General features: G+C 33.3%; 1 protein-coding gene across 1 annotated transcript; it reads right to left on the bottom strand.

Moving 5' to 3' along the window:
- Positions 1–27,498, bottom strand: LOC100162939 (phospholipase B1, membrane-associated). The gene is made up of 8 exons (XM_001947352.4): positions 27,362–27,498; positions 13,552–13,732; positions 12,468–12,744; positions 10,745–10,971; positions 10,200–10,359; positions 5,397–5,542; positions 3,283–3,451; positions 1–912 (listed from the first exon to the last, which is right to left on the bottom strand). The coding sequence occupies exons 2-8, from the start codon at positions 13,666–13,668 to the stop codon at positions 743–745; spliced, it is 1,266 nt and encodes a 421-aa protein (XP_001947387.1). The 5' UTR covers positions 13,669–13,732; positions 27,362–27,498; the 3' UTR covers positions 1–742.
- Between the last annotated feature and the right edge of the window lie 57 nt (positions 27,499–27,555).

Consider the following 27,555-nt stretch of genomic DNA (forward strand, 5'->3'; position numbering starts at 1 on the left):
TCTATATTATAATATTTTAATACATGTTTTTTATTGTAGTGTTATAATATAGGTATCGATAAAAATCGTTGTAAAAACAATTATAATATTATCGTGTATACGTTATGGTAATTTCAGTGATCTGGAACTACTCATGATGGCGACGACGAGTGTGGTGTGAGACGAGAAAAAAATATAAATACGATTAAAGATTAAAAAAAAAAAAGAAGTCTTCATGGTACCCGGTATTAATTGGTATCTGTCGTCAAACGCTGCCTGCAGAAATTCCAGAACGGATAGGATAAACACGCGCGTTGCAGTATATTATATTAACATTATGTACGATGGGAGGAAATGCGATTTGTCCGAATTATTATTATTATTAAACATTGTCTAAAACGTTATTATAATAATAATATACTAGCTAACCGGATACACTCGGAACTCGACGACTGACGTGTGACGTACACACGTCTCGTGTGCACATGTGTAAATTAATTTTATGCAAATCTTAAAATAATAACAATAATAATAATAATAATAATAATAATAATAGTAGTAGTAGTAATGACAATGAAAGAACGTCGAGAAAACATTTGAAATAATAATAATAATGTATACACAGTATAAAACAATAAATTTAAAAACGATAATTATAAATTATGCATGTATCGATGATGGTGTACCTACGTCGTGTGTATCGGCGTTTGCCTAATAATAATATTATGTCTTACGACCGGAACGACGTTCGGCGGTTGTTCGTTCATCTGAGCCTGTTGTCGTATCGATAGTCCAATGGCACCGAATTGTTGGCAGTGAATAAGTACGGACTGCGGGGCGTCGGACAGACGAAGTCCTTCATGATGAAGTCCATCGTTGTCTCCGATTTCGTGCCGACGGGTTGCAACATGTTGTTCCACAGCAAATTGGCAGCTGAAATTCGAAGGGACGATTAATATGATATATGATTACGAGACTAGCGGAGTCGGACTCGCAGTTGTCGTAATGTAGGTACGCCACTCAACATCATGTAATCTAATTACTAATAAGTAATTAGGTACCTAAGTTTTTTTTTATGATTCAAGTTTAATGAAGCTTAAGGTCTCGTTGGTTTAATTATAGTTATTCAACTTTCCTGTTATACATAAGCAGCACTTGGCTCTATTTTTTTTTTTTTAGGAGGGGGGGCAAAAATTAATCACAATTTGTTGACCTATTTTAATTGATAAGCTTACCCTCACATTCTTTTTTCTGGGGAGTAACAACACCCCTGTAACCCTCCCCAAATAACACCTACGCTGTTATTTGTACACAATATTTAATAATAAAAAAAAAAACCATATAGCGTCAATTCACATGCATATTAAATATAATATATTATATACGTTTTGTAACGTTCAGCACAATATGAAAACTTCAATAATACTGCAATTACGATTTACATATCTATATTTAATATAGATATAATATATATATTTAATAAAAATATTTTTTTGACATTATATGTAATAAGAAACTAAATTTATATTTATATGGCTGTCATTGGTTATAGAAAATATTATTATGATGGATATAAATATATAATTAACTAGACATTATTGATTTACCGACAATTTAACAAGTTAATGATCTTAAAAAAAGATAAATATTATAAACTATTTTTTTATTTTAAACATAAATATTATTTTGGGCTGAATACACGTTTTTTGTATGGTTTTCGTTGAAAAAATGTTGAAAAATGTTTCATTCGGTCATTTTTAAGGAGTACGAAGTAGGCAAATTATGTGGCAGGTACATCCGGTTCATGGCAATTTGTGTGAGCGTAAATTAACATTAGAGTGTGTGCACTACTAAAATTTCATTTTTGCTCACGAAAATCGTTTTATTTCAATTGGTCACAGAAATAAAAGATACTTTAATATACCATATTAATGAAATTAATAATTAATAATTAATTAAATTAATGAATGTATGTTTGTATGTTATATACTCAAAAATTACGTCATAGATTTTTACAACATTTTCAGAAATTGGTGTTATAAATTTAAGACAAATTTATTAGGTTCGATTTTTTAAAAATAAAATAATTTTTTTAATAATGTATTTTTTATTTTGAGATCTGACATTTCTATGATTTCATCTAATTTCTCCTTTGCCGACATCATGATACTTATTGGCGTACAAAATATATTAAATATTAATTAACAAATTGTTTTTTTTATTTAGAGTTTATTTATATACTATATATAGGTTAAAGAGCCAAAGTGCTCTTCACTCTCCATAAATTATAGAATATAAGGATGAAAAGTCGTTAAATAATAGTATAAATTTAGTAGATAAGAAGTAGCTATTAGGTAAACCATATAGGTACACATCTACAGAGTTATATTGTATAGTGTCTTTATATCCTTCAGTATTGTGAAGTCACGTAAAGGTGATAATGGGATGCACCAATTTACGGTATAAATCGTTGGTCATTAACCTTATTTTAGCAATTAAATTCAGCTAATCATGAAGGGGATTCGATACCGAGATTTTCTGTTTTGTCTAACATACGTATTTTAGACGTGTTTTTTTGCCAAACATACCAAATTGATCTAATGAAGCAATAAGAATTCTGAACACAGATTTGAATTGGTCGTCAATTCTACTTGAAATCAACTTACTGAAATTTTTGATATTATCCTTCACATTTCTAAAAATGTCATATTAAAAAAGAGTTTTTATAAATATTGTTTTATTTTTATTTTCGGAGAAGTTAAAATCAAAAATGAGGGAAAGTCGATTTCAAGTAGACTTGACGACAAATTTAAATCTTTTTTAGAATTCTTATCGCTTCATTAGATCAATTGATATGTTTGGCAACGAACCTGTCTAATATCCTATGTCAAGCGTGTATTAGACAAAAACAAAAAATAATGGTATCGAATCCCCTTAATGAATTTTTGTGACCTATTTGTTTTTTATTTTTGAAGTTTAAATAATAGTTTTATATGTGTAAAAATCATCGTAATTATTATTATTATGTCGATTTCATCTTCTTTGAATAATAGAATTTAATATATTTCAATTCTACTTTATTTATTTTATTAATTAAGACTGTATTATTGTGATTCAATTCTAAAACTAAATTGCAGAGTCGTGATCCACCAGTCGAAGACCACACAACATTTTTAATGTATAATAACATAATTTACATAATATTATACTGCTCGAGGGAAAAACATCGGACTTGTGCATTTCCGACGGACGTTCCGTCCTAATTGTCGTTTCAATTGTCAAAAATCCGTCGTTTGTACCTACCTAAAGCGTGTCCCTTTTGACTGAAATGGAAACAATCGTAAGTGACGTACGATATGTCTATGACCTCTTCGAATTGCCGCTTCTTGTCCAGCGGCGCGTTGAACAGTTTGATGAATGGTTGGATGACCACGGTGAAGTCTTCTTTTTTGTTGTATCGACCACTGTTGATCTACGGAAAATCAAAAACGAAGACGTCAACAATTAAAAAAAAAAAAAATGTCTCTGCTAAAATAATAATAAATATTATTATCTCTATATGAATTAACGAATTCAGGTGAATATGATTGTATAATACATTTTACCCGATTTTTGTTTTGTTTGAAATTTGGTGACAACACAATTTATTTTATATGAGAAACAGGGCTAGATACCGAAATATATTTAAACGATTATAGTTTTCTAAAAAAAAATTTTTTAATTTTTGTTTTGTCTGAAGTTTTTTAAAACTTTATTCTTGTTTACCTACCAGGAATTGCATTGACTGACTTTTACTGACATTTAGAAGTTTGAATTATTTTCAATAATATTTTACCAGCATTATTTTTACTAAGCAATAAGCACCTTAATGGCCTGAATTTTTTCATCATAATATTTTACCCATTTTTACTAACAAGGTATAATACATGTTTAAGATATTTTTAGAGTATAAATACAGACACATTTTAAGATGTTTTTTTATATTGGAATTAAGTCCGTGTTATTTAGCCATAACTATAGTTACTTAATTAATAATATATTTTAAAACATAGACTCAATGTCTACCTACATCTTCAATTACCTATATTATTGTTATCATTAAAATTTATTCTAAATATTAAATTTATAATTTTTGTACAGCATTTTTGTACACTCCAGATACCAATATAATATTTAATGTAAAAATGAAACACTTATTTTCTTAATTTTTAGTAGAATATAATATACAATCAGTACCGTAGAGTACAACAAAAATATAATTATGTAATACCTAAATAAAAAAGGAGAAAAAAAAATTTTGAACAGTGAAATCTTGCTGGAAGAAGACACTTGGCCACCCGGTGGTGATATTATATTTTGTAAAGATTAAACACTGCAGTTAAGACAAATATACATTTTTTATAGTTTTGGTTTGGGTTTTGCGAACGGTTTATATCTTTCGGTTTTGGTTATAATGCTAGGAATGAGGTAGAATTGTACTTGGTTTAAAAAAAGGTAATGGTCGAACTGTATTCGGGTTCAAAAAAGATATTTAACAACAATGTTATACATTTAGCGTGAATATTAAACCTAATTCATTGCACTTTTCACAAATTATATTGAACTTGTTTTTATACGTGTAATTTGTCTACAGTTTAATTATTTGAAATATTATATCATAATTCACTTTCTTATAATTTACAAAAAATAATTTCCTTAAAATATAATCTATATATATAAGGATTTAACTTGATTTTGGAGACGGAGGAAACCGGTTTGTTTGTTTATTAATTATTATTATTATTATTTATTATTTATTTATTTGTTTGCACTTGCATTTTTCAATTTGAAATATATATTATTCATTGAACAAATAATTTATTGTTACATTTTTTTCTACCTTATCTCTATTATATAATAAAAAGAATAAAATTTACCACTCCAGTGGTTGAATTCAAAATGTAAGATATGTAATTTTCAGAAATTAGCAATAACAATAACTACAATATGTAATTATATTATACTATTTGTATAGCTAAAAAATAGTCATATGTTTTTAAATTAAATTATAAAAAAATAATTTCTTCCGGAGGAAGGTCGGTCAGCTAGTAGTATATAATATTATACATACTCCATAGATATATAATTAAAAAGTATAACAATTATTAATTATTATGCCAATGATTACATTTTAAGTAAGAAAGGGAGTTAGTGTTTAAAAAGTTTAAATTAATTTTATTTTTTGAACATTTTTGTTGAAAACCCTATTTTATACCCGATTGCAGTTTGACCCTTATCTTTTTTTAACTCAAGTACAATTCGATAATTTAATTTAGGTAAAAAGTGCATTTCAAATATCCCGGATGTCAGAAAACGAAAAAAACGATACATATAATCGGTTTTCCTAGCATAGATTTCAACACTCTGACGAAACTAACCAAAATCTGTTCGGCAGTCTGATAATCTCGGACCATTTGCGTGATCTGATCCATTTCGTCTCCCTTCTGGTGGAAACAGGTACAGAAGAACCTGTGTAGCATATGGCACATGAATGACCTCTTCACGCGTACGCTGACTGACACGTCTACACGGACAAACAAGAAAATAAATGATTACTATATTTTATTATTATTATTAAAACATTAATATTCGAAAACGAAACGTCGCTCGCTAATAATATTATATTACCGTTATACAATGTATTATAATATTTTAACGTTAAAAACGCTACATCATGCGTGGTCGTGTGCGTCTGAACGCATAGTATGCATTTGTATAAGTGATGGACATTATTATTCGAATGGTGGTAAATATTAATTTACGGTTTATAGGAGTTTATTATTATGTAATAGTCGCATCCGAAAAAGTTTCATCCATTGAACGTTCCTCCAAGAAAAACCCATAATACTACATCTTTTACACGTCGGAGTCGTAAAATAAAGACGAGCAAAAATGATATTGTTGTAAAATAATATATTATATTAATAATATCGGCCGTAACTATAATAATAATAATAGCGCATGTCCAGTGTGCGGCGCTTCAATTAGAAATCATTAAGTGCGAGGATATAATATAATAATATAATTACGTTACTACTCGTAGGTAATATAACAGTGTATCGTTTTACACTATGTATACGAATTATGTAATAATACCATAATATAACTCCATAAGAATAGTCAGAAGTATAACTATAGAGCCTTGCATTGTGGAGGTACATATTATTCGGAGACGGCACGCTTTAGTTGAAAATGTGAAATTAGTTCAAATGAAATTAATATTATTTGGATATTATAAAACTATAAAAAGTAAAATACAAAATATATAGTATAAGTGAATATTATTAAATATTTTATCGAAAGAACATAACAATAATGATGATGGTATAGGTATACTGCCAATATTCAAGTAGGGAAATTAATATTCTTGGAAATTCTACTAAACGTATATATAAGTATAATATAAAAATCAAATATAACATTGTAAACTGAAAATAACTTCTAGGATATAGGTACATGAGATTAAATATATTTAAAAGGACATCATCATAGACACGCGTATCCTTAAAATTTGAAACAGGTCCGGTCCTGCAATTAACGCTATACCTCGACCTTTTTACATTCGCGTACCTACCAGTTACCACCTAAAATTTAAACATTTTAACCAAATTACTAATTTTTTGCTTCTCAAAACAAAATACGTTATATTACATGTATGGAATTTTATTTTATTTGGAACTAAAAACTTATGATATAATATAAGCATATATAGTGTATAAAAAGAAAATTAAATATGCGCAATTATTATTATTTATATAATCAACTAAACCTTAAGTAATATTTAATGTGAACAATGATCAATTCCATTTTTTTTTTATATAAATGGAGATTTATTTAGCGTACCACTAATGAGCTTTCCGCGTACCACAGGTTGACAGACGCTGTTATAGTCGATATAGATCTGCCTACATAACAATATTTTCTAATCATCGATGGCAAGTAGCAATATTTTCGTTCATTTATCAATATTAATTACGCGCGAGACAACATTGTGAAACGTTACGTTTTAGCCGTTCGAATAACATTATAATAATATGTGGTGTAAGTATTCCCATCATTCATTCCGTGTACATACGCATTGCAGTGCCTACGTTAAACAATGACAACATAATACATATTATATTGTATTATAAATTATTATTATACATTATAATATACGCGACACGTATATGACACGACGACGTTCGCATTGACAGTGCGTTCGCGAAATGGCTTTCACTTTCGTTTCCGACACAAGCTCTTTTGGAAGTTCATTTCGTATGCGCAACGTGTTTCGAGGCGACTCTATATATATAAATATATCCATGCACTTATGATATATATAACACGCCACCTCCGTCCGACGCGGTAACGTCAACCGCGGTATCAACGAGACGACGTCCCACTTTCCAGACGCGCGGTTGCAAAACGCCGACGCCGCGACGGAAACGGACGGACCGCGGGTGTCAAAATAAATAATAATTTATTATTTTGACGTCTGAAAGCCGCGACGACGAGAGGAAAAATGACGAGTAATAGTGGACGATATTATCGTGTCGGACTGCGCGCGAGTGATGTACCTACGCAGATCGCCGCCAAAATAACATAACGGTATAGCATATATAGACATATTATTGATAAATGGACCGATCGCAGAAATAGAGGTTCCAAAATTGTTAGAAAGAGATAGCGTACAATTCAAAACGGTCATAAAAGAACAAATCACATATTATCATGGAGTAAAAAACATTTTAATACTTCCAAGATTTTCGAGGAAATATTAATTAATTTGAGTTATCGAGGGTTACGCGTGCAATATACAAGCGATACGTACCGGACTCGTATTGGACTCAGACTTCGATTTGAGTCGGTACGTAACTATTCCATTGCGATACGTTTCCACCTTCAAAATGTGTTCTTATCATTCCACGATATCTCACTTTTTTCTGTTATGATTTTCTTAAACTAGGTATAGGTACTCTAGCTCTTTCATATACTATATACATATTATGTATAATATCGTTGATCTCTTTCTGACAATGTTGATTTCACGGTGACATAGGTGGGGTGTGTGGGAGGTGCGGTCCATCTATTAATATTTCTATGCGGTAATATTTTCGATCTGCTGCAGAGATGCCGATAAACAATGGGAATTGGAAACTCGAACTTGGCGGGTTCATACCTATTATATATTATGGAAAACTTTTATAATATTATTACACTTTTGGGCTTGGCCTCCGCTGCCGCAGGACTTGTAGAGTAGAGATTAGGATTACCGGCCACTACGTACGATTATTATATACGTTATATACGCGCTGCTAACAGGTTGCAATATATTTTATGTTGATTTGATTTAAAATAATATTATATTAGTCTGTCGCGCCTACCTACCCATAGGTATAATAGTTGAGTGCACGATCGAATCTATAGCGACACACGATGTACGCGTTTTATACAATACACAGCACAAAACATACCAATGTCATATTATCGTAATTGTTGTTGTTGTTACCGGAGAAAGAGATAGATATTCGAACACGACTTTTGAAAACGGCGGCATTCGGCCGTGTCATTATAACAACGCGTACCTATATATGATATTATATTCTAATACATATGGTCACGATAAGACTAACGGTATATTATTGTAATGCCATGACCGTTTCAGTTCGACGTCATCGTGAGATTCCGGAAAATCTAAAAGATTGTTTCCGAGTGAAACCATCGGAAGACAGACGCTTATTTCTCCACGTTATGACTGCGGCTGCAGCGGGTACGACGTTGTGATAAGAATGAGACATAATAAAGCAGAACAAAAGTTGCTTGCAGATATCCGACGACGACTTACGACACTCCGACGGTACGCGTACGACGCATCGCGAGATATTATAATATATTATTAATTTATAGATTCTTAGAAAAAGGTTATAAAACGGTGACGGACAGATTAAACCACGGTCAACATCAAAACCGATAACCATCGATAGCGGTCGCGTTGATAATGATATAGGTACATTATTAAATTAAATTATTATATACCCCGCGGGCCCGAAGCGTATTATGACGTAATCATGTGTGACGACGCCTGCGGTGAATGAATATACCTACGGACCGCGGTAACGATGATGGTGCATTATTTCCTCCATACGCATTCCGCGGGGTCTGAGAGTCGTGAAAGTGAATTGGCGCGGCTCTCATTCATAACAAGCGTATAGTAATAAAACATAATATATACATGTGTACCTACATGTATGTATAGGTACGATCGCCGGTCGACTTAACCCGGTTTACGGCATAATATGTGTCGCCAGTGCGTGCGGCGGTAACCCCTCCAACCGGGAGGACTACGTATTATATATCAGTGGTTACCCTATCGGCGCTTTAACCTTGCATACGTACGTATCATACGTGCAGCAGTGCCGGTGCAGTGTGAGCGCCGGTTTCACTTCCGACCGTGGCGGACGCTGCAGTAGGTATAAATATTAAATTTAATCGAGACCAGCGCGGTGACAACATTTTTAAAACTCGGTCAAGTTGGAAAAAAACGTATTGATTCTTAAATACGAACAGAGACTACAACACTATTGCTGCGTTGTCAATATGCGCTCACTACTTACCGACTTCACCAGCGGACTTCCGGCGAGGACGGAATTCGGCACTGGGTGAAGTTGACGCATAGGTACAGGAAGTTAGACAATTTTAAAAATTAAATACGCGCCCTACCTACCACAGAGATTTGATTCGAAATCGACACTTCTATACGCGTTAAAACGATAGAACCATCGACCAACGACCATGGTAATAGTGCAGTTATCACGTACGCTATACCGCATATACTGCACCTGCGTACAAGACGCGATATAATTATATCGTACATCCGCAGTTTTGGGTAGTATTGCGAATACTATTTTTTTTTAAATACTTTATTTACATTAATATTGGTTCCCTTGATTTTTGGACATTTTTTTACAATATTATACACATTTCAAGTCGAGTATCAACAACTTAAATTATATTATATTTCAAATTATTAAACTATACCTATAATAATATGTTGACACTATAATTTCAAATTTCCCGAAGTAAAGAAATCATTTCTCTTCTATTTTTATGAAGTATTCGAATACCTAAGTATTCCGAATACCATTTAAAAGTATTTTATTCAAGTCTGAGGGATATGAGAATATCGTAAGTATACACACCTAGGACGGGCACGAGGTTCACGAACGTCCTGGGAAGATTGGTCTGGAGGTAGTCTAACGCTTTTTGCAGTTTCTTGCTGTGCTGTAACGGAGTCGTGCCGTCCTTGTCGTAACACTGCCCCGAACACAAGTCGTTGGCGCCGAAAAACATGGTAATCAGCTGTACACATGGAAAACATAGGACGTTATTAATAATAATAATAATAACATCAGAAATAATTAATATATACGTCTCTATACAATATAGAGTTTCATCACAGCTGCGCTTAATTGTTTATGTACAACTAACGCGTTAATTATGATTTATGACGTATTATATTAATACTGTTAGGTCCGGCACCCCAAATGTAAAATCATTGCAGATTTAGATGAGGTGTGTCACAAGTATTATTACGCTAATTGCGACCATTGAGATGCAGTAGAGTCATGGTGCCCACCGGTTTTCCAAATTAGGTATAGTCGTGGTAGTCAATTGTTTTGAGTACGGCGTGCTGGGCCTGTTCGTTTATATCATAAAATATGCATATTATATCGCAACGTATTACCTTCCAGTCGTTTTTGAAATCCACGTCCGGGTCTTTTTTCATCTTCTTCACCAAGAACTGCGCCTGCCTATACGCATCGAAGTCAGCCGACACGGGGAAAGCGACGTTCATGTGAGAGTTGGGCGCGAGAAATTCGCCTTTGCCCACGGAATAGCCCTTCAGCCCGGGGTTGAATTCTTTGAGAATGTTGGGCAGCGTCAGGTAGTTCCGCCACGTAGCTTCGCCGCCTGCGGGTTGGATTATTATAAATTTGATTTATTAAGTACACACAAACGAAACAAGGTATCTAAAGGTGTTAAATACGAACATTATATCATTATTATTATTATTATTATGAGCGACGACAAAATCTTGGTCGACCTGTATCAGACACGATATATTATTATTATAAAGATATTTAGAAATGGAAATACGCATTGTACCCGTCATTTTAAATGTTATATAATAAAGACACTCATATACATATTATAATAAGATATTTACACTTATAGGGCCGATGATGAAATATATATAATACGTATTCATCATACCGGATGTTGGGTACAACTGCAGGACATGATGACGTAATGGAAACACAACGAGTGTTGAACAACTAATCCACAACAAAATTAAAAATAAATTATTCTCAACATAAAGCACCTAACTCGAGTAGGTATTGCTCTCGAGATCTCGATCACTATAAGTCTGTAACAATAATATCGAGTTTAATACTATATATTAAGATATAGGTAGGTACTATTTCTGGATACAGAAATAATGATTTGAGATATTACATTTTGGATCCCGTAAGTTTTACCGAGAACAAGTAAATTTTTAATGAACTGGGACGTCTAAACCAATATTACAATTTGAACAATAAAATATTACAATGGTAGTTTGATCAGCGATCGCCTGTAGTGAGCATATATAAGACGGTCTGCGTTGTAGACAAATAATTAAGATATGGAAAAAATAGCTCTTTATCACATTCACGCACACTCACAGGGGTTAGCCCACCAAGTTTACATAATATAATATTCTGATATTGATATACAAATAATTGTAGACTGGGTAATTATTTAAGTACGCCTGTTATCTTAAGATTAAATTATACATATTTTATTCGGCATAACTTTTAAATTTGTTTAGTATTATACATTTTCTTATACCTTATACAATATTTAAGAACCATAACGAGTATAAATTATTTTGTGCCGTTATAAACATTTTTTTTTTCAAATCAGTGTATCAATTTCTTCAGCGAATCGCTAAGCAGATCATATAATTAATTAAATTAAGTAGAAAACTGCCTAATTGAATAATTACAATTAAAAATATCGAAAAACCAGTAATTCAAGCATATAAGAACTGCGCGGTCACGCTTACAAAATTATTATAATATATACTTAATATTGTATACACGATATACATAAACAAATTGTAATATGAAATTTGTATAGTGTATGATATGATATAATATTCATGGGTCAGGTGTGGTCGCTAATGTGTGCTGCGGTCAAGCCTTGTCGAGCGTCGCTAGCACCAGGATGGGTGACCACTCAGGTTTTTAGGGACACCCTACATGATTATATATTCACGTGCAGTTGCTCAAAATCAACCGCAACCCCCCCCCCCCCTCACACACACACACACTAAAATTCTAATGGTCATAAAGTTGTCGATACGTCAAAAACTAATAAAAATATATTATGTACTTTGTATTTAAAGCGAATCTATGCCATACCTGCCGCCCAAGACACTCCTCGGTACTCGATCAACGTTCCCATGGCGAATTCTTCGAGCGCACCGTTTCCGGCCACCAGACTGTCGCCCATGGCTCCCACGACGTCAATGTCACCGGGCCGGAGCCTGTGCACGCTGGTCGGTCGCACAATGCTCCTGCCGAGTCCCGGAGACGTCATGTTCTTGCACGGGAACGGCATCGATCCCGGAAATGACGGCTGTCTCCTGATTCCCGTGGGCCCAGGCGTCATGACGATGTCTTCGCTCACGGCCGGCGTCTGCAAGGGTAAACGGAAATCATTAATCGACCGCAACTATGGCCGCGACGTTTAAGGGAGTCGGTGTAACGTATAGGAGAGCGAGCCGATCAGAAAATAAAAATAAAAATGTTTATAGTCAGGTGTGGGTCTAGAAATCAAAAAAGTAGGCACATAATTGCATAAGCGTGAAGTTTAAGTATATTTACAGTGAATAAAACATCCATCATACATATTACATACTAAATAATAATAATAACAAAATTACCTTTTATGACATAAGTAGATCTATTATGTATAGTAGATATATTTACGTAGTTAAATAAGACTCATAACCTTAAGCGGCCCGGTGATTAGGCTTTCGTTTCGAGTACCTATACATTATACCTAAATCCGTGATAATATTAACCGTGAATACCACCGGCATATAACTGATTTTTAGTGGAAGATATGCTAATAAAATAGTTCTATCCATGAAAAAGCATGGAAAAAAATAAAGACGAGCTCAAAATGTCCGGGGCCTCTGTAGGTGGGACCGCATTATTAAGGCGGGTTTCCACTACACACGTACTCGTGTACGTGCAAACAAATCCTTTGCTGTGATTGGTTGGTTAGGCTAAGTTACCACACGTTTAACCACGATACCGTGCAGTTTTTGGACATCGCTGAACATTTTTTGTGTACGGAAAACGTTTATAGCGGAAACCCGCCTTTAGACTCTGTACGCGCGTTCCATGTATTCGATTCAGTGGTGTGTGCGTATACGGTATAAATCAATATAGTATGTAATACAATGTTATATTGTGATAGTATTATTATTATGCGTACCATTCGGACATTCCTGCCATTGTTTCTGTTGGGCAAAAGCTGCTCGAAGGTCAGCCTTTGGGCGGTGCACCACGCGACCGCGCAGAAATATATCAAGACGTTTCTATTGGTCAACATCGCTTTGCTTGATGGCGCCTTTCATCGTGGGTCACTTTTCTCGTAAGTCCATTTTCGGAGAAAACTGTGACAAAATAAAGGAAAACCGATTTAAAACAACAACCACACATTACTATACTGCAGGTAAGACACGTAAGTGACATTACACACTGAGTACATTATTATAAACGCGTTTGACCATATACATTTAATTGCAAGAATCACACCTTAAGTCGCTGTCTCGTTAATCATCGCATGATAACGGATACGATATATACCGACCATTTTACCGAACATCGTGATAATTTATAACAATATAATATAATAGGATCTATTCAACTTTTGAGACAACCGTTTAACGAGCACAATAGTGCATTTGTTATTATTATTAACTATAATAATAATATGTCGTGTATAAGTACGTCGTCGCACGTTTCGAATACAAGAACATAATATAGGTAGGTATACAAATTATGTTTCGTCCTATTCCGTCGTCGTCGTACAACCACGGATGGCTGAATAATACATATTATTATATAATATTATGTGTGTCAAGTTTATGTTATTATAATGGTTGTGTATACATCTCACACATTATTATATTATATTGTCCCATGTGGGTGATTATGCGCGCGTTACCTCTCCGGTCAAACATATTATTATTATTATTTATTATCTCGGCGAACGTGGCCGTCGCGACGTGTTTCGTCACGGCTGCCGGCATAGTCGCAATGTCGCATAATATACCATTTATTATTATGTAGACATAATACGAGTGTTGTATTTGTTTAGTTGTGAAAGATGGGGTTGCTGTCTGTTTCTTTTGTACGCTGCGCGGTCACTCTGATATTATATTATTATACTAAAAATCTAAAAAAAATAATTAAAAGCACACGGCCATAATGTAGGTACACCGCACGCCGAGAGTTGTTTAGATCGTTACCAAACAAAAATATTAGGCGTTAATTAATAATTGTGTCCCAGTCGTCGTGAAACACACGCTCGCGAGTTATTACAACTAGAAAACACATTTTGTGTTTCAAGATATTTTATTATAATTTATATTTTATTATATAGTATTATGCACATGTGAGACTGGCGCGGGCCTGTGGCGAGGAGACAAAAGAATGCGTAAGGCACGTCGTCCCACTATTTCTTCGTTCCAAATCGTTCTCATTCGTGTCATGGGTGGCTCCATGGTTAGGGGGGGGAAGTCATAATTTTCAAACAATTTCGATGATTTTTGTTTTTAACAATATAAAATTGTTTAGAAATACGGCTTGGGAACGGCCACTGAAGGCCTGGATCCACTACTGAATCGTGCACCCATTCGTAATTTGTGTGGGTACCTAACCTGTAAACTTACGTCAAGTTTCCATCACAATAATATTATTATTATCATACCATTTAGGCGTCCCAAGTTTTGCGACCGACTCGCGCGTGTATATTATAGTAAAGTTTTTGTTGATATCGTACGTGACGAACGAAAGAAATCGTTCAAAACATAGTCATCTGTCAGAAGTCCACGGTCGGGTGGGTAGATGTGGCGCGCGCTGTGATATGGATACGAACCCGTCGCAGAAACAAGATCATAGGAAACGCGGTATTTTTGTTGGTACCTATGCCTTATAAAATATACGATAACAGTAACACAATAGTTTCCGAAAATGCGCATTAAAATAAATAATTCTAGGCCGGATTTTCATGGGGTAAACGCGGCTGATTTAAGACTTTAACCTCGATTCCGCAGAGAAAACAGTTTTATCCCTGAAATTATAGGGAAATTTTACCGGTTATACGCTGTTTAACCGTCAACAAGCGTGACCATCACACCCAAAAGATTATATTGGACTTTACAAAAACGCATTTCGATCTGCTTTTGAGTGGTCCTAAGTTTCTAACATAACCAATTTATTATGAAGTGGATTTTAGTTGACGATTATTGCTTGACATTTTTATCTGTGTAATCCCCCAAACAACCCCCTGGCAACGCCACTGTTCTAGTAAATAAGTACACTAGTAAGTAGGTAGGTACTATAGGTACTAAGTACTAGGAGTATTATCACAAGTAAAGGATCTGATATTTATTAAGAACTTAATATATTATATACTTATTATATTTATAAAAACTTCAAAATAAATTTGTATTTACCTTACACGCAATTTGAATGGAACAGAACATAATTAATTAAACTATATAGGTACATGATAGGCACATGCACATAGGTATATTATATGGTTTACACACCTATATATTATATATTATCGTATCGATATGTATATAAAATAAGTTGTCGCAGTTTGTATAATGTATCTTATCAGTATTTTTCTCAGACTGTATAGGTATAATGTTAAACATTTTTTCGCCAATGTTTACATATTGACTTTTAGAAAAAGGGTAATTTTTCCCAAGTTTACAATATGTTGTCACAATTTTTCGTGTTCCATAGAATATTATATTGTCGTATTTCGTCCGAACCGGTCGGTACGCCACATATATCTACCTCTCGGTGTCATGCACTTATTATACGTCTTGTACCACGGTATAACGACGTTTTATAGATGTATTTATTTAGTAACGGCCGCGTGGCACATTAATCGAGAGCCGTTAAATGTCGTCGAAGATAAAATAATATTAAAACAAAATAAAACAAAACACGTTCACTTGTCAAACGTCGCGCACCGCCACCGCCATCGCCGACGGGGTCGAGATTCGCACGCACGCAGAAAACCGCAAGCTTTCTAATGAGTTTTCTAAGGTCGTAAATATAAATAAAAAATAAATGAAACACAGATTGCCATTAATATATTACAGTCGGACTGTCCGAGACGAAACCCGAGAGCCCGTCAGGCCCGGAGACGTCGACGAACGTATACAACGTTACACGCATTGTACAGGATGATTATATTATTTGTCTCCCGACGTCAACCGGCCACCAATAATATTACGATTCTACGTAAGCAACATAACAATTTTGATTTAATTTTATCTTTTTATCGGGATACTAATCGCATTACATACGATATTATATGGTTATCGATACGAGATCAAAATTTTTGCAAGATTCCCGGGTGTACGACAATGACGACAAAAAATATCATCCTATATAATATAATCCAATAGTGCACTTCAACGACAATGATAAATAGTATAATATTATTATAACGGCCACCGCTATATCACCTAATTGGATTTCGTCGTGTACACACGATATAGGTAGGTACCTATTATTGTACAATAATAATAATAATGTATATGCACCAGCCGTAAAACGAAACTCGAAGAAAAAAAAAAGTAAATATCAAAACGTCAAAGACGAATTATATTACGCGCACTGTAAAAAAAATCACACTTAACACGCGTGCGCGTGAGAACCTAAGCAGTGAGCATATTATATATAAGTGCAGTCCATATGTATATAATAATATATAATAACCATTACCTCGGGCGTGTCGCGTGTGTATATAAGTGCGTACTACTACGTAACAGCGGCGGCAATATTTAGTCATAATTTGTATACTGCAGTCTTCCGTCTGGGGGCGTCTGACAATGTCCATCATTCCCCCAGTGTTCCCGGGAGTCCGGGACTATTCATCCGCAATATTGTCGGATCTATATATGTATACCTACGTCGAGGAGCTCTCAAACATTTTCGTTAGCATAAACCGCTAAAAATGTCCACAGAACCTCAAAAACTTGGAATATAGATTTAAAGAAAAAAAAAAAATTATGAATCGTGATCATGATCGCATACCTATATTATCGCATTGGTCATTAGTTCGCAATGTTCGCATGACATAAACAATGGGTATACCTACGAAAACAACTGATAATATTGAATTTGATTTAGTTCGGATGTGTCCACGCCCCCCGAACTCCTAGATCAGTCCGGAAGAACAATATTATAGGGCTGCGCGGAGCCACTGTATTGTAGGTATATCTACGTTATTGTATATTATTACACCTGCTCGGAGAGACTTTTTAATTACGCTCACCCCCCAGTTTTCCCTTTGATATTCAAATTCTGATTTTAAGAATATCTGAGTTTAGATAAACACTACATTTTCAAATTTCTGATATTTTTTAAATTATACTACTATTTTAAGGTGGCGATACAAACTTCTAATTTGAGAAATCCGCTTTTTTACTGCAAATTATTTAGAGGATGATTTTATTGACATTTTTGATGTATCTAAATCAACATTTTAATGAGTAGTTTCTGAGTTTGGTTCAATGTTTATACAAAGGTTAATAATCTCTAAAAATGGTTTTGTAAGAATATAAAGTATATATTAGATATTATTAGATTGATTATTTAGATCAATAGTAATTACTAACTTTTTTGAATCTTTTAAGCCCCCACATCTACTTAACCCATTACCGTATAGAGATAATATTATCTTTAAAACCTCCTCACAGTTATATGTATAACTTAAAAACTACTAACTCAGATTTTGATTTAGATGCATCAAAATTCTCGAAAAAAACATTTGCTTGATAATTAAAAATTAAAAGTGGGGAGGGGGCTCCTAAATGTAAAACGGAAAATTGTAGGATCATCCTCAAGTGGTACAAAAAATATCAAGTATATTTTAAAACATGGACTTCACTCTTCATGTGTAGACTGTAAGTATTTGAAATTTCCAAAACTAAGAATTTGAAAATATGCATAATTTAAGAATAATAATAGGGCGAACATGTTTAAAAAATATATCACTCTGTAGATCATCGTAGCATTGTTGTAGTACATAATCACGTTTGCGGTTTTAATGTCGGGTCGACTTTTATCCACCACGGAGACATTGCTACAGCAGTAGTAACGGCGGCATTAATGGTGATGATAATAATAATAATAATATTACAATGGATCGATTTATTCACGTTTTCGCATTCCGCTATAGCTGCAGTCGACGACCGGTTCCCGTTAAAATATTTGAAAGAAAAAAAAATCCGAGCACAGCAATACTGCTGTACTTGCGACTACTCAGTACCTATATACCGCTGTATTATATTAAGTTTGCCAATTTCCGTCGTATATACTCGATATATTAAAATATGTATTATAGTAGGTACCTGGTACCTATACAAAATACCAATGTATAATATAGCTGGCGATATAGGTACCTATCGTGAGCACCGCGTGTATACGTCGCAGCTTACCGTGGTATAAATATATAGGCAGGTGCATATTATAATACATGTGAACATGTGTTCCTAGTGTTCCTACCTATATAACACATCGGATCATAAACAGGATTTTCGTTGCCCCGCCGTCGAGTTTGCCGGAAGTGGATTCGGTATAGGTACACACGTAGGTATACAAACGGGCCATAAATATTACCGGACCGATACTTTCCAAACGTGAACATTTTTTTTAGTACGACCAAATATAATACATAAATGCGCGAAAATATTCACGCGAGTGTGATATATATGTATTCATAGTATTATATTATACGCGCTCGCACACGTCGAAAATAAAAGTTATAATTACGCGTTTGATGCATATTATTATATGACCTATGGCCCATACTATTGTACAGGGTGTACAGCAGGAAAACCTGACAAATTAAATAACTTCTGTTCTATTCAATATTTTTTTTTTTTTTATTTTTTTACATCGCTTACAGGCGCTTGCGTCGTGCGTATAGCATGACATTTAAGATTTTTGATTTCTTAATACCGAAATCAAACAATTTTAAATCTGACATACCTAATCTTTTTTTTTTTGAAAATTGTTCAACAACCAATTTGTAAATCTAGTTTTTAGAAAAATGCTGATCGCAAAAACGTTTATTTAAGTAATGCAGTTTGTTTTAAAATTTTTTTTTTTTAAATCTAATTTTGTAAATAGTTGATCCAGTCGTGAAAAACATTTTTAATTCATAAAGTTATTACTTTTCGAATTAACGAGTCTTACAAAAAAAAAGTTTATATAATAAAATATCATGAGCAATAAACCTGTAAAAACTTGACTTAGATAAAATATTTTTTACAATCAAAAGTTTTCTATAAACCAGATTTACAAATTGGCTGTATTGAAATGTTCAAAAAAATTTAAATGTTCATTTAATTTTTTTATTTTCAGTATTAAAAAATAAAAAAAAATGTTATATTATTATAACTACGTGTAGCATATGAGTCAATAAATTGTGCATTAAATATAAAAATACAAAATATCAATGAAAACGAAAGTTATTTCATTTGTCAGGTGTTCCTGTCTTCCAGTTACATCCTGTATGATACGTTACGCGCATTATAATACTCGTGTATAATATACTATATCCATGATACGACCATATGGCAACTGCAGTAGCGGAGAGCACTGTACATTTTCGGCGTTTACTTAACTACCTATATTTATATGGTACCTATATATTATAGTACGATGGCTTTTATAGCATTCGACCGATATTTAAATAGTATTATTCCGCGTCGATGTCGAAAGGAAAAAACGTAGGTATAATATATATATATATATAGTTGGTTTTGGTATTATGCAAATACCACTAGAAAATAATAATAATTTTGAATATTATGCATTTGCGCGCGAGCCTGGTTGTGTATCGCGCGAGCGATCAGAAGCAGAATCTCTCCCCACGCGTGTAGACTGACGTATTATAGAGTGACTCTACGATAATCGGTTTGAACTATACCCTTCGTTTGCAACAATTCTGCCTCGCGATTCAATTTAATGACTTATAGTCTTCGACTGAATAAAATATAAATTATGCTTTCCGCCACGATTCCCATCGTATATCATAATATAGCTGCGGCTCATCCATTAGCCGTATATTTAACCTCGAGCCGATGCAATAATCGAGTTTCTTTTATACAGCTTGGTACTAAATTTACATCCCATATTCCAGGACCTAAAATACATCTGATTTCAGGGGACACACCACACACTTATTAATTTAACTGTTACTTTTGAGCTTTGACAGTTTTCTATACCAAAAAAAACCTGTTGGGGTTCTAACACAAAAAATCCCCCCTTACCACTTTTATATATCATTTACCCTGTAAGTGAGTTAGTGAGGTAATTTTTATAATTATTTTAAATCACTAAAAGCAGTAAAAGACTATGTGTGTAGTAAATTGAAATATATTTAAATATTTTGGTTTGTTATCATCATCAATTAGAATAATTTATATATAATAATTTGATGTAGCAAAATAGTTTATAAGAATATTCAAGGTTTTTAAAAACAATTTTGATTATGTTTAGAAAATCATATTGAGTTTGTTAAATAAACTGTTATAAATATAATAATATACGTATATTATTATGTATGTAGAGCCTTTTAGTCAGGGGCGTCATTTGCGGGGGGGGGGGGGGGTTGCAGGGTGTACATTTGCACCAACTTTTTTTTAAAACGCCTTCTTTGGCCTGCCATCAATAAATTTAAACGCCGATATACCTAAGTGTTTTATGTTATATAGCCTATATTTTTTCAGTATCAAAAAAATGTATTGTACTAATGTTTAATTTCCAAGAAATTTTTCCATAAAATACATTTCTGGTTCTATTAAGCTGGCTATATTATATATTTTGATTATGCAGGGGGAAAAATGTGTTGATTAGGTTTTTACTATTTTATTATTAAGGTGTTTTATACCCATAAATGTATTTACCAAGTTTAAATACCACTGTAGCACTGGTATCCACAATATAAAATAAATACATTAAAAGTACCTACACATAGTCCTTCAAAAATAGTAACAATATTGTAATATTTTCATACTAATATAAGTGACATATTAAATAAAAATCTTGTACAGTTTTTATCCCCACTTGACCCCCCTCCAAAAAAAAAAAAAAAATGTTTTGTATGTGGCCTGGTAAAAATTTGAATGGCCTGCAAACATTTTGGCACCAATAAAAAAAAGTTGAAATGACGCCCCTGCTTTTAGTTATATTTATTAAATACGACAAAATAACTATATAATTCTTTAAAATAGATTTATGATTACAATAATCAGTTTAATAAGTTTATTTTTTTTAATATTTTAACATATTTTAGACTTAAAATAAACAATCATAAATATTTATAATATGCTATAGAACATATACCTGATTATATAACATTATAACAATATTCAATAAATTACGATGCACTTTCCAGTTAACTTTTCAGTAGGCATTACAGTACGCAATATTGTATTTCAATTTTCAATAGACACAACATAGAATAATTTAAATATTTTATACTAAGGCAGGTACCTAATTACTTTGAATTGACCTATTATTAATTATTATTTTTTTTATAACAAACTTGTCCATATTATAGAAATAAAATAAGTAGGTAATTAACTTAAGTTAACCGAATAGCTAGGTAACTAGTAAATTAAAATATTAAATGATTAATGTTCATTATTTCTACAAATGTAAAAACACGTTATATAACTTGGAACACACATTTGTCATTCAGGGGACACACTTTGATTTTCAGGGGACACAAAGAGTGTCAGGGGACACATTATTTTAGCCCCTGCCATATTCCTATAAATCATAAAATATTTTTTCCCCACCTAAATGTCTGCGCACTTGGTGACTTCAATGCCCTAATTATAATTGTCACTCGATCGATGCTGCAGGCAAATATCATACCCTATAAGCACGGTTTCGAATCGGTTGTGCAATACCCGAAAATATATTATAACCTAACGAAACGACATTTTAACGCGATAACGCAGTTGGAACCTACGCGTTACGATCAAAATTAACTCAGTATACATACACTGGGGAGGGGAGCGGCGGGTAAAGTTAACCAATTCAAAAGTGGTTGTAATCAAGTTAAGATAATAATATAATTGTAGATTGACTTATTACTTAAAATTTCGTTAATTATAATTTACAAGTAACCACGACAACGAAATTCTCATGAAAAATCAGTCAGAAACAAAAAATCTTATGTCCAGCCCAAAAAAAAAAAAAAATAACTAACAATCGCGTATAGACGTTGTAAATAGATAATTTATAAATAGTTATAAAATATGATGCCTATATAACGTGTCGATATGTGACACGATATACGGTCCATGCGTGTTAGGTACATATTATAATATTATGCAGTTATAACTTATATTATTATATACGTACACAGATATAATAGGTATATTCACAAACGAAACTCGTCGACACGTTTATAATGTAATATATATAATACATACGAATTCGGTGGTCCAGTATAATATGTAATATCGTATCGGAATGTGCGCAGTGTAATTATTATTGAGTGTTAATTTATGTAAATGCGACGTATACGTTTGGAAAGTTTTTCGCCTCGAATTCCCGAAAATATCGCGTCGCGAAATACGGTTTGCTGGGTGGGGCCTGGGGAAGGAATAAAGTCGTTTGCGCGCTGGGACGATGTATCGCGATAATATTGTAATGATATAATTCTTCACACTATATTCACCACATACTTCTACATTATCTAATATTGTATTGTAGCTGTGATGTTGCCTGGCTAAATATTTGTATATTTTTTAATAAATATACTTGTAAAAAAATGTGTATTCCATATTCCTTCTATAATAAATTGTAATATTAGTATAATATAATGTTTAACCAATGGCAATAAACATTAATTTCTCCTATTACTATATCATAATCATAAAGCAGCAACCAATAGCAACCATTCATAGACAAAATATTCCGTCGTAAATCTCATAATCTTTTCTCAAATTTGCAATAAAAAAAAATGAAGGGTCACTTATCGAAAACAAGTATCATATCGTTCAGGCCTCAGGTTGGACCAATCATAAGAGACGTTTACAAAATTTCATTAAAATCGGTTAAGTGGTTTCGGAGATTAGCGTGATTGAACATCGTGACACGAGATTTATGAATAAAAAGATGGTCTGGGACTACCGTGTGGCTTCTATGTCACACGTGTATATAAACCTATAAAATACCTTCTTATAAATATATTATATCCAGTCTTGTTAAGTATTCGAATGCTTGTAATTAAATACTTTTTTGGTATTCCAAATACTTTACAAATAACTACTTTTTGACAAGTGTACTTAAACCATTTTTAAATACTTTCAAAATACTTTATTTCATTTAACCGTCGTATTCCAATAAAAAATGTTTGTTTCGTATGTTATAATTTTAAAATTGATTTTATAATAGTTTATAATGCTTCTAAGAGTTTTTAAGATTTAATTAAATATGCAGATGACGCAATATCTAAAATGCATATATCTACCTTGCTAAAAAATATAATAGTCATGTGAATTATTTAATTTAAATACTTATTAATAATTTTAAGTTTATTTTTTGCATTTATGAATGCAATTTGAACAAACATTTTAGAATACTAAAAAAAAAAAATACTTGTGAAGTTAAATATTTTAATACTTTTAATTTTTAAATACTTGAAATTTTGAAATTTTGAAAGACAGTATTCGAATACGTATTCTGGATATACATTTGAAAATCATTCTCAACAAGACTGCATAATATATATAATTTATATATATGCACAACGAGTTATATCAAACATATACCTACAACGAAGTCCGACCGGTTGATCTATTTAGAAAAAAAAATAAATAGGCACTAATAATAATAGCGATAATTTGTCAGATGGCGGTTATGTAAACGATGACCCGGCGAAACCAGATCATACCGCGTCGCCGACATAGGTATCTAATGTACACATTATATTATCATAGTTATAATACCTAGGTATGTACCTACTATACCTATATAATATTGTTATACGCACGCCGCCGCCGAACCGCGTACAATATTATGTATATAACTAGCAGTTACATATTGTTGTATAATTCCACGCGTTTACCGATACATTCGCGTATGAAATCGTATATAGATAAATAATATGTGTGTGTATTTTTTTTTGTCTAGACTCGTTGGGAAACATAATAATAATAAATATATAAATATTAGGTAGGTATATCTATTATACTACGCCGTAATCGAACGCAAACGGTCGACAACTCAATTTTGGATGGCTAATTGATGCGTGATGTGATTATATTAGGTACGATTAACATTATAATATTAAATATTGTGCGCCAGCCAAGGCCGAGGGTTAGGTACCTATAACCGTTATTCTCCGCAAAGACATGAAAACGAATAGCGACGCATAGTACTTATATAGCTCAAACATATTTTATATAATAATTCACACCTCTAGAACAATACTGCCACAACTTATCTTGCAAAAATTCATCAATTTTCAGTTATGACTACTTTCGAATAGTGAAAATATAATAGCTCTATAAAATGCAAGAATGCATATCAAATTCAATATCATGAACATTTAACCACTAAAAATATGTTGTGTCAGCGTTGAACTATTTAATTATTTTTAGCTAGTTTTCAAAGCAAGAGAGCCTTATTATTTACTTTATAGCAGTAAATTATTTTAATTTATCCACAATTAATCAAAAAATTCACGACTGCGGTGTTATTGCGCATTGAATAAAAACTAATTATCGAGTAAAATAATATGTTGAGTATAAAACAGCCATATTTATTATTTACAGTCATGGCGATATTGCATTTTATAATAAATTTGTGGTATCGTAGCCACAATATGAAATTCAACACTGCCATGTTTCAGTATATATTATGATTGTCTTAAAATCAATTTCTATATGCAATACAACCGTGTCTCAAAATATGGCAGTCTTGCGTTTACTTAAAAAAATGTTACAAGTTTTATTTTTTGGGTTTAAGAGAGATCCGGGTATTTCATAATATTTAAAAAGTTCATAATATTGTAAAGTATGTTTGAAAGTTTTTGAGTTTTTAGTTTCAAACGCATAGGCAAAGAACTCTTTGAAATATCTTGGATTTAAACTTCGATTTTTCTTAAGACTATAAATTTCGAGTTGTGACAGTCTTGTGCTAGAGGTGCTAATATAGGTGCATAATAATATGATGACGATGATGATGGGTTCGGGGGATACAGTACGCGCCGATTGAAAACAATAATAATAAGGAAAAAACCGGAATACGAGAAATATAATGTGTGCTTTTCATTTTTTCACTTTCTATCCGGTTGGCCGATGAATTATATTATATTATGTTATATGTCAGCTGCTGCAGTACACAGCATGGCAGATGGCTACGGCGATTATCCTGTAGGATTCTTATGTTCACCGCCAAACGATGACCATTGATCGATACGTATTCCCCTTTACTTCGATCGGGGGGGTCACGAGGAACTGGAAGAAAAACGGGTTTCGGCCGCGGCTGTATCGTAGGTATGATAATAATATTATGGTGAGTCCATATTATATGCTTAGTCCGCCGTTGCAGCTACACACACACATATATATATATGTTATGTTATGGTGGTGCGTATATACATATATCATGCATGTTATATTATTTTTCGTTTCAACATTTTATCCGCCGAAACCGGTTCGCGCACGAGTGATTAAAAATCGAGAGTAGGTATCTGTGTATATACGCGGTAAGTATATTATAAGTTGTTAGTAGAAAAAAAATCGGAAACGAAGGGAAACTAGAAAAAAAAAGTCGTCTATATATCGATGCCCACGCCTAACTTTATAATAAGGTCGCGGCTGCAGGGTAAATAGCAGCGCAGCACGTGTGTAACGATTTTTCGAAGACTTAACCTGAGTTGTAAGGATCGTCGTCGACCCATCGACTTGACTCGTCGTCTGTCCCGTGATAATCGTTTTCATGAATTCGTTATATTATTATCATTATACGTATTGGCCGGTGCGGTAACGGAGCTTTTGTAGGTATCGAACACGTTTCGTTTTTAACGTTTTCACTTACGCGTGCAAAAAAAGAAACGACGGAATTTTTACAGAAAAAGTGCATCGTATGCGCACGTGGCTCGGCCAATCGATTAGTAAATCATTGCATTATTATTATTACCTATTATGCGTTGTGGTGGCGGGTTAACACTATATCGGCGGTCATGACATATTACAATTGATTGTATACGCGCTATAATAACGCATACCTATATTCTTTATGTAATAATTAAATTAAAATTCAATTTTACATTAGAAAGGTTACGCGCACTATGTGTGTTATACTGCCGGCGATTCTCAATTCCGATTCGCACTCGCGATTTCTACTGCGGCGGATCTTGATAACTGCATTATTATATATTGTTGTATATATTATATTATACAGTTGCGCGATTTCCCACGGACGTGATTTGGCACGGCAAAACTTCGATGAAGATTCGATGGGATAATAATATTGTAATGGTATAAAGAAACCGCCGCATCGCCGAAGGATGATTTGCACATTGCATAATATTACAACCGCATATCGACGGAGGAATATAATAATATAATATAATATAATATTATGTACCGTATAAAACAAAAACAAATGTGCAATAAGAGCATTTGCATCGAGAAGGTTGTGATTACCTCCTATACGTATAGTTGCGCAGAAAGTTGAAAACCTACTCCGGAACTATATCTACCGCGATCGTTGCACATTATGACGCGTTTACAACCTGCACTGTGTATCTAATATTGAACTATGATTGCAACTCGAAAATTTGCAAGTGACGGCAATACGTACATTATTATTATCGTGAAACAAAGACCTTTTATAATATATAAAACGTTGTAACATAGGTATTATTTTATCGATAAATTGGGTAAAAAAAAATTTAAAAATAAAAAAAATCAGATAAGCTCCTCACAATGCTGTTAGAAAACTACGAGAGTACTTACCAGATCGAGATCGACGCCGGCCATGGCACGTGGTCCCCGCGATGAGAGTCGAACTGTAAATAACGTCGGTGAAGCGATCGCGGCGCACAGGTAACAGACACTATGCACACTCTCACGCGCACACACACTCACACGCATGTTCCGGTCGAAGGGGCGGGTGAGAGGGTTCCGGCGGAGGCAGCAGAGTGTGTGCC

The sequence above is a fragment of the Acyrthosiphon pisum genome, chromosome A1 (assembly GCF_005508785.2).
Source record: "Acyrthosiphon pisum isolate AL4f chromosome A1, pea_aphid_22Mar2018_4r6ur, whole genome shotgun sequence".
Classification (NCBI taxonomy): Eukaryota; Metazoa; Arthropoda; class Insecta; order Hemiptera; family Aphididae; genus Acyrthosiphon; species Acyrthosiphon pisum.

Excerpts from the sequence above, each read along its gene's own strand:
- LOC100162939 (XM_001947352.4), bottom strand. The coding sequence starts at position 13,668 with ATGTTGACCAATAGAAACGTCTTGATATATTTCTGCGCGGTCGCGTGG. Across the intron at positions 10,360-10,744 it reads ATTTCAAAAACGACTGGAAG|CTGATTACCATGTTTTTCGG; the intron begins GTAATACGTTGC and ends CCATGTGTACAG. Across the intron at positions 3,452-5,396 it reads AGACTGCCGAACAGATTTTG|ATCAACAGTGGTCGATACAA; the intron begins GTTAGTTTCGTC and ends GATTTTCCGTAG.